At 30.8% G+C, this 21727-nt stretch overlaps 1 protein-coding gene across 5 annotated transcripts in view; it reads left to right on the top strand.

The window, feature by feature from the left end:
• Window positions 1-21727, top strand: part of LOC126742538 (syntaxin-1A) — a 101717-nt gene that overhangs the window by 38756 nt on the left and 41234 nt on the right. For all 5 annotated transcript variants that reach the window (XM_050449193.1, XM_050449194.1, XM_050449196.1 and 2 more), the window contains exons 4-7: window positions 12182-12256; window positions 16896-17078; window positions 17146-17219; window positions 20691-20828. In XM_050449193.1, the coding sequence (XP_050305150.1) occupies window positions 12182-12256; window positions 16896-17078; window positions 17146-17219; window positions 20691-20828 (470 nt within the window). The remainder of the gene's footprint in view (window positions 1-12181; window positions 12257-16895; window positions 17079-17145; window positions 17220-20690; window positions 20829-21727) is intronic.

The following is a 21727-nucleotide window of genomic DNA, read 5'->3' as shown; positions in this document are numbered from 1 at the left end:
ATAGTGCCTCAATTGCTGACATACAATTGCTTTGATGATTTTATCTACAACAGGGAGTAAATTAATGGTTCAATTCTTCTGGGAGGGTTGCTTTTGACACTTTAGGGATGGAAATCATAACACTTGTCTTCAGTTCATCTGCAACTCAACCAGTTTCTAAAGAGGTATTTATTAGATAGAGTAAAGGATATCCTACCACACAAAATAAGTCTTTGATCAACTTAACACTGCAAAACTCATCACTGGTACTTTAGTTTTAATATAATAAATTTTAGTTCCTGAACAGTAAGGTTTTTAAAGTCTGCTATCTGTGAGTTCTTATGTTCCCTAACTTTACAGTCCCATTGCCGTTTCTCTATATTTTCTGAAATTTACTCAACACTATTTGCATAATATTGATTAAAATGTTCTTCTACGTTGGTATTATATGGACCAAAATCAATATCCCTAAACTCTGTAGGCTGATTTTGGCTTCCTATCAAACCCTTTAGAGTTTTTCACTTTTGGTAAGACAAAATCGCTTGTATGCGTTGTTACGTTTTGTTTGTGCTTGTTTTACAGTATCATTAACCAATGGATATTCTTAGTGTACGTTTTTGTTTGGGACTCTCTTTATCCACTGCAGCTCTTATAATCTCTAAAAAATCAGAATATATATTATTAATATCAGTAGCCGAAAATCAGCCAATTTATATTCCTTTAATTTATTTTTGAAATTTCAATATTCGATATTTTTTGAAATTCAACAAAAAGTTCATTATATAGTTCTCAAAGTTGAAATGCCATTCTGCCATGGAGTTCGGCACTCCTAAATGAATGCTTTGACTCTCTTAATGTTGATCGTTTAATTTTTCCGTAAATTGAGAATAAAAATGTCCCAACATCCCAGTGTCTCGCAGTTATTACAGACGATCATCCAGTTTATATTCGCACCTTTCAATTTTTTATTTCTATATTCATAAATATTTTAATTTAATAAATTTTTTTTTTAAATTTACCACATTCAAATTTAACCCGTAACATCACATTATGAAGTTCTCGAGGTAGAAGTGGAAAGGAACAATCCAAACTAGAGCTATGTAATATAAACTTTAATATTTTTTAACCACTTTAGGGTATACTATAAAAAAAATGCCATTCCGTCATGGATTTCGGCACTCTTAGATAAATTACCTAAAACATTTTTAACAAATTTCGTAACTTCGATTTCGTAATTCCTGAAAATTTAACAATAAAAAATTTACCGAAATCCGAGTGTCTCGCAGTTATTACAGACGAGTTTCAGAGAACACGAGAGACGGAATCGGGATCGATCCAGGGAATCCCATTTTCCTTTTATTCATTACGGGAAGTGCAGCATATCAGGGAACTATGCGAGTTTATTGGGTGTAACGTAGGTGTGTTATTAATTGTCGAATTCGTTCGTAGTCGGTTAAATAGCAAAAGAACGTGATAGGAAACTAAGAAAAGAAGAAGAAGGAGGAGAATATGTGACCAAGATGGAGATTGACAAAGTAATAGGGCGAAAGAAACAGATGCAAGAGAATAAGAAACTGTCTGAGAAAGAGAAGAGGAGACATTGAACTAAATTTTCTTGTGTTAATGTAGATAAGTGCATACATACGACATCTCTCTTATAACTCCGAACTGAACGTCTTCCTATATGACCCAGTTCAGGTTCTAGGTGTGAATTTCCATATCCGCATTTACGGTTGATAATTATTTAATGTGTCACCATCCCTAAGTGCTTTCCAAGGGAACTTGAGGGCGAAAGCTTCATTTGTTGGTTGAGGCGAACATTCGGGTAAATCGCCTCTTATACGCTCAAGTGATGTTTGTACAATTTAGGTCGGCGCAATTAATTAATGCAGAATTTTGGATGGTGCTACGGTGCGTTCTCATTAAAATAAAATAATAATAATTATTTTGTTTTTCCTTACTAAGGGTGATCCTTAAAATTAAATCCCAAGATCCTTGGAATCCTACGGTCCTTATAACCCGTATAACAAAATAAATTAAAAGCCTTTACGTACCGTACTAAAATGTTCATTTTTCAAATATTTTCTGCATTGGTATATCCGGAAAAATAAATTGCAAGCAAAAAGCATTTTTTTTGTTTTGAGTTTGGAAGGTCTATTAAATTTAATAGCATTGTCAATTAAAAAAAATCTGTTTTATTAAACTCAGCGGAACGTGATCGTTCAGCTACAATCGTAATTTTTACAATTTACTTTTACCAGTAAACGGGTCATGTATTACATGATTTTTAACGAGTTCTGTAAGTGTTAAAAAGGAGTTTTTTGATTAAAACGAGTTTGACATTTAACTGTGATATTGCAGTTATATATGAAATGTTCTAAATAATTGATTATTCCCTGCAAAGTGGAATTCCTTGGCGCTCCTTTAACTGGCTATTTTAAATGAAATTTTCAATTATTTATATGCAGGCTACGACATGCACAATTGCACGTAATTCCCATTTAAATGCCTGGAATAGGTCCTTAAATATTTTGCTTAGAATTCGATTTTTGGTAGAAAAAGTCTCTAGAAAGAAAAATTAGTTTCAAGAGACCCTCAATGAGCCTCAAAAATGTCAATTTTTAACTTTCAAACTTCGTTGTGGAGCTATAAACAATTTATAAACAAAAATTACATAATTTTTTGACTTTCAATTCCTTGGCTTATTTAAGGTTGACCCTAATTCTTTAAGAAATTCCTGAAGGTTAAGGTTCCCATAGATTCTTTCTTTGATCTATAAATTGAGATTCTAAAGGTGTTCCCAGTATTTCAGTTGTATCAAATTGTCCAAAACCTCATCCAGAGACAATAGAACCATTATTATTGACGTGATTCGGGCATAAAAGTGCGAAAGAGTCATAATTCCGAATAAATTTCTCCATTCCGTTGTGGCCGTCACGCGATCGTTACGACCGTGAATTTATTGTACAAATAAAAAGACATTTAACGCGCTTTATCCAGAAATTGTTAATCGATTATTCGTTTATGCGTACAAAAGTGTCCGAACAACTGTAAGTGCTGATCTAATAAATCGTACGTCCCACATTGACGCGAGCAGTATATTTCCGAATTTCCCGGGAAAACTTCCGTGCGTTGGAGGACAGATTCATCAATTACACCACGTAATTGCTTGCATCAGCCCGCACGTGGGAGATATGAACGATTAATTCGGTTGTCGATGATGACGTTGGATTTATAAGCACAATGAGTCAATGGAATTTGGAATAAGGGACAAGATGTTGTAAATATGGAACCTTATGGAACCTTAGAATAAAATTCCAATAGGACAGGAAGAATATTTTTGGATCCTGGATCAATTAATTTTTATATGGATGAAACCCTAGACTAATTAAGGTGAAACCTAGATCCTTTAATTCTCAGGAACTAAACTCATTAAAACTCGATTAGATCGAAGATTAATTGTGAATTATGTTTCTTTTTCTTAAATCTGTCTAACCTACAAAAGGCCTGAAAAACATTTGACAGTTTTGTACCATTTCAGTATCCAATAGAGGAAAAAATGCAATTTTGTCATAGCGTTCGGCACTCTTATCTGAATTGAGTTAAATAGATCGAATCCATTGCAGGAATGTTTTCACTCACGCTTGATAAGCACCCAAATTCAAAATAAAGACAAATAAATAAATCATGTCCAATAAATCAGGAAATTGATAAAAATTCTGGAACTCGAATTCCATGTACGTATGGCTGGAAGGCAACATTTTCAATTTACCTTTTCCAAGTTAAGCTGAAACCCCCAATTTGCGATAAATATTAGTTATAATTTTTCTGGATTTCTTGGATCAATCATAACAATGAACAATCTATGGATTGATTGTTCTAGGAACAAAAAAACATTTAGATGTAGATTCTAAATCTGGATTAACTTCAATGTCCAGGCACCCCTCTGATGACCATTTAAATTTAAAATTTAAAAAATGTCAATCGTATCCATTAAAGTTATGCATTATAATTTATGATTTGGTATCAAATAATTTTTTCCAGGTATCCTTGTATTATCCACAGAATATGCTATGGACTGAATTCTTGAATCCCCAAAGCTCCTGAGATCCATCGAAATCTGGATGAATTCCAACTTGAATGTCCAGGCACCCCACTGATGACCGTTTAAATTTAAAATTAAAAAAACGTCGAAATCGTATCAATTAAAGTTATGCATAAGAAATAGTGATTTTGTATCGAAATTTTTTTATCGATTCAATTTTTCCCTGCATCATTGTTTTATTCATAGAATATTCTATGCACTGAATACTTGAATTTTAGAGGTTCTTTAGAGCCATTAGAATCTGGATGAATTCCAAGATTTTTAGCAACAATTAAAATTATTATCTCTTTCTCTGTCTTCTTTGCATCCTTGAATCATTCATAGCTTCTTCTAGGGAAAAACTATAGATTTTAAATACTGGATCCTACCTTCTAAATCTACATTAACTTCAATGTCCAGGCACCCCACTGATGACCATTTAAATTTAAAATTAAAAAAATGTCAATCGTATCAATTAAAGTTATGCATTAGAAATTATGATTTTGTGTCAAATAATTTTTTCCTTGTATCCTCGTATTATCCACAGAATATGCTATGGACTGAATTCTTGAATCCCAAAAGCTCCTTAGATTTTTATCGAAATCTGTATGAATTCCAACTTGAATGTCCAGGCACTCCACTGATGACCGTTTAAATTTTAAATTAAAAAAATGGCAATCGTATCAATTAAAGTTATGCATAAGAAATCGTGATTTTGTGTCGAAATTTTTTTCACGATTAAATTTTTTCCTGCATCCTTGTTTTATTCATAGAATATTCTATGCACTGAATACTTGAATTTTAGAGGTTCTTTAGAGCCATTAGAATCTGGATGAATTCCAAGATTTTTAGCAAAAACTAAAATTATTATCGGTTTCTCTTTCTGGATCTTCTTTACATCCTTGAATCATTCATAGATTCTTCTAGGTAAAAAAATATTTTCAATCCTGGATCCTACCTTCTAAATCCAGATTAACTTCAATGTCCAGGCACCCCACTGATGACCATTTAAATTTAAAATTAAAAAAATGTCAATCGTATCAATTAAAGTTATGTATTAGAAATTACGATTTTGTATCAAATAATTTTTTCCAGGTATCCTTGTATTATCCACAGAATTTGCTACGGACTGAATTCTTGAATCCCAAAAGCTTCTTAGATTTTTATCGAAATCTGGACGAATTCCAACTTGAATGTCCAGGCACCCCACTGATGACCGTTTAAATTTAAAATCAAAAAAATGTCAATCGTATCAATTTAAGTTATGCATAAGAAATCGTGATTTTGTATCGACATTTTTTTCACGATTCAATTTTTTCCTGCATCCTTGTTTTATTTATAGAATATTCTATGCACTGAATACTTGAATTTTAGAGGTTCTTTAGAGCCATTAGAATCTGGATGAATTCCAAGATTTTTAGCAACAATTAAAATTATTATCTCTTTCTCTGTCTTCTTTGCATCCTTGAATCATTCATAGCTTCTTCTAGGGAAAAAACTATAGATTTTAAATGCTGGATCCTACCTTCTAAATCTAGATTAACTTCAATGTCCAGGCACCCCACTGATGGCCATTTAAAATTAAAAAAATGTCAATCGTATCAATTAAAGTTATGCATTAGAAATTATGATTTTGTATGAAATAATTTTTTCCTGGTATCCTCGTATTATCCACAGAATATGCTATGGACTGAATTCTTGAATCCCCAAAGCTCCTGAGATCCATCGAAATCTGGATGAATTCCAACTTGAATGTCCAGGCACCCCACTGATGACCGTTTAAATTTAAAATTAAAGAAAATGTCAATCGTATTAATTTAAATTATGCATAAGAAATCGTAATTTTGTATCGACATTTTTTTCACGATTCAATTTTTTTCTGCATCCTTGTTTTATTCATAGAATATTCTATGCGCTGAATATTTGAATCCTAAAGGTGATTTAGAGCTATCAAAATCTGGATGAATTCCAAGATTTTTAGCAACAATTAAAATTATTATCTCTTTCTCTGTCTTCTTTGCATCCTTGATTCATTCATAGATTCTTCTAGGGAAAAAACTATAGATTTTTAATGCTGGATCCTACCTTCTACATCTAGATTAACTTGAATGTCCAGGCACCCCACTGTTTAAATTTATAATTAAAATATGTCAATCGTATCAATTAAAGTTATGCATGAGAAATTGTGCTTTGGTATCAGCATTTTTTTCACTATTCAATTTTTGCCTGCATCCTTGTAATATCCTTAGAATATTCTATGGACTGAATGCTTCAATCCTAGATCTATCGAAATATAGCTGGATCCCAAGCAAACATTAAAATTATTATCGGTTTCTCAAGTTATATTGGTATTTTTGTATCTCTCTTGGATCCTTGAAATTCCTTGGATCATTCATAAACTTTTCTAGGAAAAAACTGTAAATTTTAAATGCTGGATCCTACCTTCTAAATCCAGATTAACCTGAAAATCCAGGCCAATGATGACCATTTAAATTTATAATTAAAAAAATGTCAATCATACCAATTAAAGTTATGCATAAGAAATTGTAATTTTTGCATCGACATTTTTTCCAAGGCATTTCTTTCACTATTCAATTTTTTCCTGCATCCTTGTTTTATCCATAGAATATTCTATGCACTGAATACTTGAATCCTAAAGGTTCTTTAGAGCCATTAGACTCTGGATAAATTCCAAGATTTTTAGAAAATATTTATAATTATTATCAGTTTCTCTTGGAACCTTAAATCATTCATAGACTTTTTTTGAAAAATAAACTAGAGAGTTTAAATGCTGTAAGGTACCTTCTAAATGTTCATTTAAATTAAAATAGAAAAGGTGTCCATCGTAGCAATTAAAGTTATGCATATGAAATTGTGATTTTGTATCGACATTTTTTTCCAAGGCATTTCTTTCACTATTCAATTTTTTCCTGCATCCTTGTTTTATCCATAGAATATTCTATGCACTGAATACTCGAGTCCTAAAGGTTCTTTAGATCCATTAGAATTTGGATAAATTTCAAAATTTTTAGGAAAAATTTAAATTATAATAGGAATGTCCACGCACCCCACTGACATTTTTTAAATTTAAAATTAAAAAAATGTCACTCGTGTTAATTAAAGTTATACATAAGAAATTGTGTTTTTGTATCGAAATTTTTTTTCCCAATACATTCATTTTTCATGATTCAATTTTTTCCTGAATCCTTGAATCCTAAAGACTCTTTAGAGACATTAGAATCTGGTTAAATTTCAAGATTCTTAGCAAAAATTAAAATTATTATCGGTTTCTTAAGTTATAATTAGTATTTCTGTACGTTCCTCATAGGCTCTTCTAGGAAAAAGAGTAGATTTTAAATTCTGAATTAATACCTTCCAAATCCAGTTTAAATGAAATATCCAGGCACCCCACTGATGACCATTTAAATAAAAAATTAAAAAATATTAATCGTATCAATTAAAATTATGCTTATAATAATTATTTATATTATACTTATAATAATAATAAAATATTTTTTCATCATTCAATTTTTACCTGCATCCTTGTAATATCCATCGAATATTCTATCGATTGAATCTTTGATATATCGATTCAATCAGTTCTTCAAAATTCAAAATTCAAAAAGTTATGCATAAGAAATTGTGCTTTGGTATCAGCATTTTTTTCACTATTCAATTTTTGCCTGCATCCTTGTAATATCCTTAGAATATTCTATGGACTGAATCCTTAAATCCTAGATCTATCGAAATATAGATGGATCCCATGAAAACATTAAAATTATTATCGGTTTCTCAAATTATATTGGTATTTTTGTATCTCCCTTGGATCCTTGGAATTCCTTGGATCATTCATAAACTTTTCTAGGAAAAAACTGTAAATTTTAAATGCTGGATCCTACCTTCTAAATCCAGATTAACCTGAAAATCCAGGCCAATGATGACCATTTAAATTTATAATTAAAAAAATGTCAATCATACCAATTAAAGTTATGCATAAGAAATTGTAATTTTTGCATCGACATTTTTTCCAAGGCATTTCTTTCACTATTCAATTTTTTCCTGCATCCTTGTTTTATCCATAGAATATTCTATGCACTGAATACTTGAATCCTAAAGGTTCTTTAGAGCCATTAGACTCTGGATAAATTCCAAGATTTTTAGAAAATATTTATAATTATTATCAGTTTCTCTTGGAACCTTAAATCATTCATAGACTTTTTTTGAAAAATAAACTAGAGAGTTTAAATGCTGTAAGGTACCTTCTAAATGTTCATTTAAATTAAAATAGAAAAGGTGTCCATCGTAGCAATTAAAGTTATGCATATGAAATTGTGATTTTGTATCGACATTTTTTTCCAAGGCATTTCTTTCACTATTCAATTTTTTCCTGCATCCTTGTTTTATCCATAGAATATTCTATGCACTGAATACTCGAGTCCTAAAGGTTCTTTAGATCCATTAGAATTTGGATAAATTTCAAAATTTTTAGGAAAAATTTAAATTATAATAGGAATGTCCACGCACCCCACTGACATTTTTTAAATTTAAAATTAAAAAAATGTCACTCGTGTTAATTAAAGTTATACATAAGAAATTGTGTTTTTGTATCGAAATTTTTTTTCCCAATACATTCATTTTTCATGATTCAATTTTTTCCTGAATCCTTGAATCCTAAAGACTCTTTAGAGACATTAGAATCTGGTTAAATTTCAAGATTCTTAGCAAAAATTAAAATTATTATCGGTTTCTTAAGTTATAATTAGTATTTCTGTACGTTCCTCATAGGCTCTTCTAGGAAAAAGAGTAGATTTTAAATTCTGAATTAATACCTTCCAAATCCAGTTTAAATGAAATATCCAGGCACCCCACTGATGACCATTTAAATAAAAAATTAAAAAATATTAATCGTATCAATTAAAATTATGCTTATAATAATTATTTATATTATACTTATAATAATAATAAAATATTTTTTCATCATTCAATTTTTACCTGCATCCTTGTAATATCCATCGAATATTCTATCGATTGAATCTTTGATATATCGATTCAATCAGTTCTTCAAAATTCAAAATTCAAAAAGTTATGCATAAGAAATTGTGCTTTGGTATCAGCATTTTTTTCACTATTCAATTTTTGCCTGCATCCTTGTAATATCCTTAGAATATTCTATGGACTGAATCCTTAAATCCTAGATCTATCGAAATATAGATGGATCCCATGAAAACATTAAAATTATTATCGGTTTCTCAAGTTATATTGGTATTTTTGTATCTCCCTTGGATCCTTGGAATTCCTTGGATCATTCATAAACTTTTCTAGGAAAAAACTGTAAATTTTAAATGCTGGATCCTACCTTCTAAATCCAGATTAACCTGAAAATCCAGGCCAATGATGACCATTTAAATTTATAATTAAAAAAATGTCAATCATACCAATTAAAGTTATGCATAAGAAATTGTAATTTTTGCATCGACATTTTTTTCCAAGGCATTTCTTTCACTATTCAATTTTTTCCTGCATCCTTGTTTTATCCATAGAATATTATATGCACTGAATACTTGAATCCTAAAGGTTCTTTAGAGCCATTAGACTCTGGTTAAATTCCAAGATTTTTAGAAAAAAATTAAATTATTATCAGTTTTTCTTGGATCCTTAAATCATTCATAGACTTTTCTTGAAAAAAAAACTATCGATTTTAAATGCTGCAGCATACCTTCTAAATGACGACCATTTAAATTTGAAATAAATAAGGTGTCAGTCGTATTAATTAAAGTTATGCATACGAAATTGTGGGTTTTTATCGACATTTTTTTTCCAAGGCATTTCTTTCACTATTCAATTTTTTCCTGCATCCTTGTTTTATCCATAGAATATTTTATGCACTGAATACTTGAATCCTAAAGGTTCTTTAGAGCCATTAGAATTTGGATAAATTCCAAAATTTTTAGGAAAAATTTTAATTATTATCGGAATGTCGAGGCACCCCACTGATGACCATTTAAAATTAAAAAAATGTCACTCGTGTCAATTAAAGTTATGCATAAGAAATTGTGTTTTTGTATCGAATTTTTTTTCCCAATACATTCATTTTTCATGATTCAATTTTTTCCTGAATCCTTGAATCCTAAAGATTCTTTAGAGACCTAAGAATCTGGATATATTCCAAGATTCTGAGCAAAAATTAAAATTATTATCGGTTTCTTAAGTTATAATTAGTGTTTCTGTATATTTCTCATAGACTCTTCTAGGAAAAAGACTAGATTTTAAATGCTGAATTATACCTTCCAAATCCAGTTTAAATGAAATATCCAGGCACCCCATTGATGACCGTTTAAATAAAAAATTTAAAAAAATATTAATCGTATCAATTAAAGTTATGCATAAGAAATTATGCTTTGGTATCGACATTTTTTTTAAGATATTTTTTCCACTATTTAATTTTTGCCTGCATCTTTGTATCTATCGACTGAATCTTCGAAGTATGGATGAATCTTAAGCAAAATTAAATTAAATTATTAAAAAATTAATTAATTAAAATTATTAAATTATTATCGGTTTCTCAAGTTATATTGGTATTTGTGTTTCTCCCTTGGATCCTTGGATCATTCATAGACTTTTCTAGGAAAAAAACTATAGATTTTCAATGCTGAATCCAACCTTCTATATCCGATTAACTCGAATATCCAGGCACTTCACTGATGACCATTTAAATTTAAAATTAAGAACATGGCAATCGTATCAATTAAAGTTATGCATAAGAAATTATGATTTTGTATCGACATTTTCACGATTTAATTTTTTTCTGGAATCCTTGTAATATCCATAGAATATGAGGCCCAAGAAAGCATATTTTAGTTCCAGTAAATTATGTCTAGTTAAAATATTGTCTATGCATTAGTGATTAGTTATAATCTTAGAAGGAAAATTTATCAAATTTATTTTGAAATTCTACAAAAAATAAAGTTGCTTAAATTATTTAGGCATTTATGTAAATTTTAATTTACATTGCGTTAGAGAAGTTTGCCTGTCCAATTTAAGCAGAATATTGGTGTCAATGGGACATATGGCCATTAATATAATAAAATCATTGGAAAATGAATACATTTCGCATGATTTTACTGTTATGTAGAAAGAGATGTACCTACTGGTCAACCTATGGCAACAAAATCTCTCAGAATATATATATTAGTAAAAGTTCAAATTTTAAAATTATTATCGGTGTCTCAGGTTATATTAGTATTTCTGTATCTTCCTTGGATCCTTGGAATTTCTAGGATCACTCATACACTTTTCTAAGGAAAAACCACTAGATTTGAAATGTTAGATCCTAACTCCTAAATCCAGGGCATGCCACTGATGACCCTTTCAATTAAAAATAAAGAAAATCAACCGTTTCCATTTAAGTTATACATAAATAATTCCCAAAACACTCGTTTTTATTATCCACTAAATTATTTAAAAAAAATAAAACAAAAACATTTCGCGTTACACGATCGATTTTGTCCTTTGTAACGTAAGTAATTTAAATTTGTCGTGTTGCAGGCCATAGAATTGCAAATAACCCTCTAAGCTACGTTCTCGATTTTATTTTAATCCTTCTCCGTGTAAAAGCATGTTTTATGTTTCTGGAATATTTTCCTCCAGACCCGATTTCTCTGGATCAATCGTCCTTGTATGACACGGCAACATATGCCCTCTGCCTATCCGCTATTTTCAAGATGGACGTTTTATTAGAGGGCAAAAGGGCTTCTGGATCAGGAGTAAGAAAGAACCAAACAAAAAAAAAACCCTCGACGAGAAAGTAATAAAAGTTGGCACGATGTTATCGAATATTGAAGTTTCCCTCACTGGGGTAAATTTGTTTTCTTTCGGATTACCAGAGTGACGCGAACGCGACGGAGGTCTAAAAGGGGGCGATAAATAGATTTTTATATTGTCAATGGTGCAATAAGTCATCATAACACTATCGTCAGCAAATTTTTTTTTAACCAAAGCAAGCATTCCTTTATTCTCATTAGGCGAGTGCCGAATGCTATGGCAGAATGGCAAAATCATATCAGATCCTACTGAAGCCTAAAACTGATTTAATTGTACATAAAATAATTTATTTTACAGAAACCAAACAGGAACTGGAAGATCTCATGAGCGACATTAAGAAAACTGCCAATAAAGTGCGTGCCAAGTTAAAGGGTGAGTTTATGGATTTATTTTATATATGTTTAATAAATGCCCTTAATTAATGAGGGTTTTTTATTACTTTGTCTCGCTATAAATTTAAATCGCTTCCCGGATCGTAAAGTTGCATCAATTTCACGAGCAATATCGCCCGATTAAGCTCTTTTATACGACTCTATTGGGAAATTTCCGTTTTAAGTATCATTTTTCACCATTTAATCTTTACACAGTGGTCCGACGGCTATAGGTTATTCCAAATATTTCTAAGGTTATAAATTCGCTTCATAAGAACAACGTAGGTTTTAGAGGGTCATTTTTTAATTAAATTAAAATGTTTTCAGTGAGGATTACTTGTTGAGGTAGGGTAAACTACCCAATTGTTGGCACCTTAAGGAGATAGCTACAAGTTTTTTTTCATAAGAAAAAAAATATATGAAATAGAGATACTTTACACGATTTTTGACAAATAAAATTCTCTAAAGAGTTAAACAATAACAAAAAAAACTCGAAATATTTATCAAAAATTAGTTGAAACTGCAAAAATTCTCAAATTTAGCAAATTTCCAATAGTTGGCACCTTAGAGCCAATTGTTGGCACTAAAAAAATTCCAATTGTTGGCACCCTATTTCACCTGAAATAATAAAAGCGAAACAAATTTTTTTTAAAAGAAACATTTATTAAGAAATGTACCTATTTATGCCTTGTGTACCCTTATACTGTACTATTTATACCCTATGTGTTAAAAATTTAGACTAACTAAATTAACAGTCATCCAGTTTATAAATTTAGCACAGAACAAAATAAAAAAAAAAAAACAAAAAATGATTTTAAACTAAAATAGGGCAATAACATGCAGTTAACTTATGAAGTTTTATTTTTAAAATCACAACTTTTACATACAAAGTTGTCATGATATATCTCGTGTTTCATTAAACATTTATAATGATAATTTCTGGTGCAAGTTGAACATTTTACACCAAAATTAATGATACTAATATTGTAAGTACATATAAAGCATAATCCATTTTTTGTTATGGTATTTTGACTCAAAATGGACTCGTTCAATTTTACAGTGCCTTCTTGTTCTTTACTTTCACTCTCAAATAAATTTCTGACATGGGTTTCTTTCTTTTTTGCAACCTGTATATTATTTATTTGAGAGCTAGGACCCGCTTCTGAAAAAATGTTTGAGTAATTAGACATATTTAATTTTTTTACACCTTTGTCCTTTTCTTTTGTTATATTATTTTTTGCTTGTAGTTTTTTCACTCTTTTTTGCTTGTTTTCCTCTTTTTTTAAATCATTTTCTTTCTTCTTTTTTTCCTTTTCCAATGCATTTTCTTCTCTTTTTAATTTATTTTCTTCTTTTTTCTCTTCCTTTTCAATTTTTATTTCTTCCTTTTCTTGAAGACTTTTTTTATAGTCAGAGGAAATTAAAACAAATGATGTTCTTGTAGATGTCCTCTTTCCGCTTCTTTCAGGTGTTTTAGGCTTTTCTAAGTACTGTGCTATATTTAATTCGTTCGGCACAGGATCCACATTATCATCACTTTTATGTGTTTCAAGCACGGAGTCATTTGCACTTTTTAATATGATATTTTGAGATATAATCAATTTTGGTTTCTTCTTTTCAGGTGTGTAAACATCTTCGTTCGAGATTTTAGATTCTGTTTTTTTAGGACTTTTAATTTTAATATTTTCCAAATTTGTCGATTGTCCGTCTTCATCATGATCATCATATTTGTCTTCTAATATTTCATCACTTTCAGGAAATTCATCATTATTATCCATCCGAGCAATTTCAAAAACTACAGGCATGCTAAGTATTTCTTCTTCAAGATATTAAACATTTTCTTCAATTTCTGCAACTCCTATTTCATATTCATTTATTTCCTGCTCAACCTCTATAAGACTATTTTCTACTATAGAGATATTTAAAGCGCTGGATGGTTTAAGCTTGGAGTAAATGTTTCTTAAAATGTCAAAATATTTACAATTTTTATGATTTTCGACAGCTTTTCCGGTTTCAAGCTCTTGAAGAAGATCAGTATTTAGCATTTTGCAAAATAAATCATAGTCGATTTTTTTGTCGGTTTTAATTTCCTCTAGATGTTCAATTTCCCTTTGTTTCTTACCGAGACATTTAGAATAATCAATACTCTCTGGATTCCACGGAAACAAACCAGAACTTTTAAAACCGTTGACTATAGCCTCGCCCCTTAAATTTTTTAGTGCTTTATCCAATATGGGAGCAAAGTGATGTTTTCCTAATTGGCAATATGGATTTTCTCTTCTCCAGCTTAGTACTCCGTACTTCCAGAATGTTTTTAGCGGCTTAAAACAAGTCGCAGTTTCAGTCAGGTAAGTATTTGGACCAGGTCTAGCTTTGGAAAATTTAGCTCCCAATCGGAATTGGAGAGTAGATCTAGGGATTTGGTACTTCTTGGCTACAGACTTTTTTGTTGCGCCGTTTTTAATTTCGCTCAAAGCTTTCTGAATTAATTCTTCACTATATTTTTTAATAGCATTTTTTTTATTTTTCTTTGTAATTTTTCCCATCTAGAAATAATACAAATTTAGGTAGATTAATTTCACTTAAGTGATTTTATAAGGAGGAAAAAATTTGAAAAGTTTACAGAAAAAATGCAAAGTCGGAGTTACAGTAGATATAAAAAAGGTAGGAGTGTAATATTAAAGGTTAGACATAATTTGCCTGTTGATTTATATTCTGGTGATGCATTAGAAAGAACGAAACACGTGTTATTATTAATATTGTACACCCTTATATTAATATTAATTTTCCTTTCTTACAAACATTAATACAATTTTTTTAGCCACCTCAAATAACATTTTAAAATTATAAAAGCAAGTAAATTACTAAATCAAAATAGTGTGATAAAAAGGAGGTGCCAATCATTAGAGTGCTAATTAAAATGCTAAATCCAATAGTTGGCATGGGTGCCAAAGAATTGGAAAATCATCAATTATCATGCCCAATAATTGGCACCCTTAAAAAAGAGAAAAAATGTTAGGTTAGAATGGGTTAAACCATTTTTTAGCTTTAATTTACGCTTTATCCAACAAATCAAATATCTACTACAGGTAATTCTTCTGTCCAAAGTACCAAAATATTACATAATTGTCAAACGGATTCTTACCTTGACGCTAATTTTTGATAGAATTCACATCATCTCACTACACTTTTTGGCTAAAGCCATAAACAATATTACACAACGTGAACAATGAAGTCTGGTTATTGGGCAGGGTTGCCGCTATTTGTCTATTTTCTTAGAATTTAAATTAATTTGAATTCGACTTTTTTATTCAAAGAAAACTACTAAGGGTGCCAATATTTGGTCGAGTGCCAACAATTGGGTGTTTTACCCTACCTGAATTAAATTTATATTTAAAGAACGGGCGTTTTTTGAGGAATAATTTCATAGGCGAACCGTTTTTATGGACCTCATAGTTTTCCAGCTAGAACCGGTTTTATCCGGCAACGTCCAGGGCTGGGATTCTAAAATCACGACTTAGGTTTCTTGGTATATATTTGTTATTTTCCCTAATTTTTGACAGATGGAAACGTCAATTGTCTTGCTATTGATAAACATTAAGAATTTTCATTTATTTTGTTAATTTTTTATGCCTTCGTGTGTTTTTATTTAAATATATGCCCATATTATTTTTTTTATATAAAAAAAAATGTCGTTTAAAACCACCACTACCCATAGGGAAATAATAATTGAATTCATGGAAAATCACAAAAACTTGTTGTGTTCATCCACTTTTGGTTTCAATATGGCAACATGGCTGCAATCAATAGCACCTATAACACCAGGGAAATTGTATCTCTCTATAAATGTGAATTTATTAATTTCTCTAATCTCTTATGTTTGAAAAATTAATGAAGCGGTCAGCACGGTGATTGTCAATAATTTCAGTAATTTTATGAATGCAACGACTTTCAGTAGTTTCGCTAATTCCAAATTTAAAATCTGGTCCAATGCCTCTATTATTAACAGAACGTTGTGGAAAATAGGGTCGAATTAGATCTTTTAGTTGTTGTGTTTAAGAAAGCTTCTTGATATATACTAATGAAACCTGGTATGACTATTGGCAAACAATCAATGAAACAAATACGTTTAAAAAAAGGATGCTGACACATTATGCACGTATGAAATAAGGAAGAAGCTATATCGTTTTATTTAATTTTATTTAGAATCAGTCATATCGAGTAATCGTGTCGAGCCGTAATTGTAGAATCCCAGTGCAATTTTGTGGTTTCTAATCGAATTTTTCAATTATTCTCCAACATTTCCTAATATAACTTCCAAGCTATTTTGATAATCCCTTTCAGAATATTATAGAGGGCACTCTCTGGATCCATATAAAAAACTGAATCGTTATCTTCACTCCTTAATTAAAGTACTTGGGCCCTAATTAAATTACAAATAACCATCACCCTGTCTCCCGTGTGGGATCAAACGCTAAATTTCCCTCTCCCGAAAACAAAAGCCGAACCGGGAATAATTAGGAAACACCCGAATCGGAGATTCCTAGGTCGCACACAATGCCCGCCAGGTGAAAATAGGATTGCACGAACACCCGAAACTCCTTTTTTTTTAAATTAATTTTTTTGCCTTTATTGTTTAGTAATAGAACAAGGCATTGACAATGAGGAAACGACCAACAAGAACTCCGCCGACCTGAGGATACGAAAGATCCAACAGTCCACGCTGTCCAGGAAGTTCGTCGAGGTGATGACAGAGTACAACAGGACGCAAACGGATTATAGGGAGAGGTGTAAAGCCAGGATAATGAGGCAGTTGGAAATTAGTGAGTAAACGTGTATAATATGTCCTAAAGTGTTCATTTCTTAATGTATTTTTTTTTATATATATAGCGGGAAGAACCACAACCAATGAAGAACTGGAGGAGATGTTAGAGCAGGACAATTCTGCCGTATTTACACAAGGAGTGAGTATAACTTTGATAACTTCTAAGGTATTTTTGTAATTGGCTTACGGATTTAGAGAGGGCACGATGTAGATCAGTTTTATTTAAAAATTTGATTCTATGATGAAAATTGGCTTAACTAGACTAGTTTTGGTTGCAGGAAAGACCATTTTCATTAAAATGGCTAATTTTTTAATACAGCAACTTTTTGAGGTACTCAAAAGGCGTTTTCTAGGAATAATTTAATATATGAGCCTTTTTTGTAGGTTAAATACTTTTTGAGCTAGAGCAGGTTTTGTTTGCCAAGATCCAGTGCTCGTCATGTGTGAGTTTTTTATATAAATTAGAAATTTTTAATTTTCTTATTCCTCTTGGACATTTTTTCGCATAATTCCTAAACTATTTAAGGTATTTTTGTAATTCTTTTACAGTGTTATAGTGGGCACTCTGTAGATCGTTTCTATATAAAAATTTTAATTCTAGGTTGAAAATTGGCTTTGCTAGACTAGTTTTTGTCTCAGGAGAGTTTTTTCACTAATTTTGCCAGTTTTTTAGCATGGAAACTTCTTGAGATACTCAAATGGGGTTTTTATTCAATGAAAAAGTGTTTTCTAAGGAATAATCTAATATATAAACCATTTTTGTGAATCAAATACTCTTCGAGTTAAAGAGGGTTTTGTCCGCCAAGATCTAGTGATCGTCAGAAGTGAGATTTTTGAAATAAATTGAAAATTTTTAAATTTCTTAGACATTTTTCCATGTAACTCCCAAATTTTTTAAGATATTTTTGTAATTCCTTTACAGCATTATAGTGGGCACTCCGTAGATCAATTTTATATAAAAAATTTGATTTTAAGTTAAAAATTGGCTTAATTAGACTGGTTTTGGTCGCAGGGCAGTTTTTTCACTAAATTTGCTTGTTTTTTAACATGAAAACCTTTGAAGCTACTTAAATGCAATTTTACTCAACGAAAACATTTTTTCTAAGAAACAATTTAATATATAAACCATTTTTGTAAATCAAATACCCTCTGAGTTAGAGCAAGTTTTGTCCGCCAAGATCCGGTGCTTGTCAGAAGTGAGATTTTTTAAATAAATTGGAAACTTTTAAATTTCTTAGAAATTTTTTCATATAACTCCCAAATTTTTTAAGATATTTTTGTAATTCCTTTACAGCATTATAGTGGGCACTCCGTAGATCAATTTTATATAAAAAATTTGATTGTAAGTTAAAAATTGGCTTAGTTAGACTGATTTTGGTCGCAGGGCAGTTTTTCACTAAATTTGCTTGTTTTGTAGCATGAAAACCTTTGAAGCTACTTAAATGCAATTTTACACAATGGAAAAGTGTTTTCTAACGAATATTTTAATATATAAACCATTTTTGTGAATCAAATACTCTTTGAGTTAGAGCAAGTCTTATCCGCCAAAATCCGGTGCTCGTCAGAAGTGAAATTTTTGAATTAAATTGGAAATTTTTAAATTTCTTAGACATTTTTTCATGTAGCTCCCAAATTTTTTAAGATATTTTTGTAATTCCTTTACAGCATTATAGAAGGCACTATGTAGATCAGTTCTACATAAAAAAATTGATTCTAGGTTGAAAATTGGGTTTTCTAGACTAGTTTTGGTCTTAGGGTAATTTTTTCACTAAATTTGTTGGTTTTTTAGCATGGAAACTTTTTTAGGTATTCAAATAGAGGTTTTACTCAATGAAAAAACGTTTTCTAAGGAATAGTTTAATATATGAACCTTTTTTGTCCGTCTAATACTTTCTGAGTTAGAGCAAGTTTTGTCTGCCAAGATCCGATGCTCGTCAGAAGTGAGATTTTTAAAATAAATTGGAAATTTTTAATTTTCCTACTATTCCTGGATATTTTTTCATATAACTCCTAAACTTTTTAAGATATTATTGAAATTCTTGTACAGTATCATAGTGGGCACTCGGTAGATCATTTTTATATCAAAAAATAGATTATATCTTGAAAATCGGCTTAACTAGACTAGTTTTGGTCTCAGGGTAATTTTTTTCACTAAATTTACTAGAAACTTCTTGAGCTACTTAAATGGAGGTTTTACTTAGTGAAAAGGCAATTTCTAAGGATTAATTTAATATATCAGTCTTTTTTGTGAGTCGTATACTTTTACAAATTTTGTCCGCTAACATCCAGTGTTCGTCAGATGTTATTTCTTTGAAATATATAGGAAATTTTAAATTTCTTATTTGTCTTGGACAATTTTTCACATAATTCCTAAACTATTAAAGATATTTTTGTAATTCCTTTACAGTATTATAGACGGCACTCTGTAGATCAGATCTATATAAAAAAATTGATTCTAGATTGAAAATTGGCTTTACTAAACTAGTTTTGGTTGTAAGGTACTCTTTTCACTTAACTTGCTAATTTTTTAACATGAAAACTTTTTGAGGCACTCAAATGGTGGTTTTACTTAATGAAAAAGCGTTTTCTTAGGATTAAATTAATATATGAACCATTTTTGTGAGTTAAATACTTTCTAAGTTAGAGCAGGTTAAAAATTCGCTTAACTAGATTAGCTTTGGTCGCCGGTTAGTTTTTGTAGTAAATTTGCTAGTTTTTTATAATGGACGTTTTTTAGAGGTTTTACTGAACGAAAATGCCTTTTCTAAGGAATAATTTCATATATGAACCATTTTTGTGAATCAAATACTCTTTTTCGAGAAAGTTTTGTCCGCCAAGATAGTCCTGTCAGAAGTGGGATATTTGAAATAAAATGGAAATTTTTAAGTTTTTTATTACTCTTAGACATTTTTTCATGTAACTCCCAAACTATTTAAGATCCTTTTGTAATTCATTTACAGCATTATAGGGGGCACTCTGTAGATCAATTTTATATAAAAAATTTGATTGCAAGTTAAAAATTGGCTTAATTAGATAGGTTTTGATCGCAGGGCAGTTTTTTCACTAAATTTGCTTGTTTTTTAACATGAAAACCTCTGAAGCTACTTGAATGCAATTTTTGCTCAAAGAAAATGCGTTTTCTATAGAATCATTTCATATACAAACCGTTTTTCTGAGTCAAAGTCTTCCTGAGCTAAAGCATGTTTTGTCATCCAAGTTCCAGTCATTACCAGATTTCAGTTTTTTGCATATCTTTATTATTTCTGGACTTTTTGCCACATAACTTCCAAGCTATTAAGGATATCCTTGTAATTCCTCAAATGCTAATCATAATGCTAAATTAAGGGCGTTATACCATTTTAAACTACAAGTAGAGGGCTCCATTTGCGCCAATTTTCATGACAAACAATGAACCAGGCAGAAAGTTATAAGGGTTTAAATGTTGTAAATAAAGAATTATATAAACTCAAAGGTATTTCTTAATTCCAATATTGAAGATTAAATTTACTTAAATAATAGACCTCAGAACTCAACAAAACTTGAATCATGAATGTATGCCTGGTCTGAATTACTTATATATTTTTGCAAATTTATTAATGATCCCTTACAGATTATCATGGAGACGCAACAAGCCAAACAAACGCTGGCAGACATCGAGGCTCGACACGCGGACATCATCAAACTAGAAAACTCAATTAGGGAACTCCACGACATGTTCATGGACATGGCTATGCTCGTTGAAAACCAGGTATAAGAGCATTTTTTATATTGACGATTTGAATTTAAGTCTGAGTTGCAAAGTAGGGGCTTCCAGTATAAGGCTCAATTTTGCAACTGAGAAATCACTAAAATTCAGAGATTGGAGGGACACAAAGTCAATGGTCTCAGATTATGTTAATTTTTTTTTTAAACTATTACACTTGTTTCGCCCTAAGGCATGATTGACTTTGTGTCTCCCCAATCTCTGAATTTTATTATTAAGAGGTCTCTTTGAGAAAAATGGACTACTTTTTTAAATTTGGGAAATCACGGTTTTTCCCTAATAGTAGAAATCTGCAATAAAATCGTGTGATTTTATCCATTGGTACAACGTTTCCGTGTCAATCCGGACGTTATTGCTTAATCATTTAGGGCAATTCGTCGCGTGTCTTGAATCGTGACGACGGGGGTGTTGGAAATTCTCCTTTTTTTCGGTTTTCCGGTTGCACGGGAAAATTGAAACAAAGTACAATTTAGTGAAACCGTAATGCTTTCATCATTTCAGAAGCATGCTACTAAGGGTGGATAAGAGCAGCATATAAGAGAAAATAGTGTAATAAGAATTTTGGCCTGTTATTACACTCTTTTGTCCTATAATGTCTGTAACTATTTAACTTTAAAGTCTTTTTATTAACCACTATAAGGGTGTCCCATGTCATACTAGTGGCAGCACGGTTTTTTTTTTAAGTGGGTTTGGAAAATTGTGTTGATCCGCGGAAAAACTTGGCAGCATTGACTGCTCCCAAAAAATAACTGATGACAATGTTGCCAACTGCCCGGAGTTCTTTCCTTAAATAATTTTTTGTATATAAGCGGTTTTTTTTTCCTTTAATTTTCTTGACAACCATTCGGCAACCCTGTATTGGATCTCCCACTCAGGTAATATAG

Source organism: Anthonomus grandis, chromosome 11 (assembly GCF_022605725.1).
Source record: "Anthonomus grandis grandis chromosome 11, icAntGran1.3, whole genome shotgun sequence".
Classification (NCBI taxonomy): Eukaryota; Metazoa; Arthropoda; class Insecta; order Coleoptera; family Curculionidae; genus Anthonomus; species Anthonomus grandis.
Note: the sequence above shows the minus strand (reverse complement) of the source record. Positions and strands in the feature narration are given on the sequence as shown.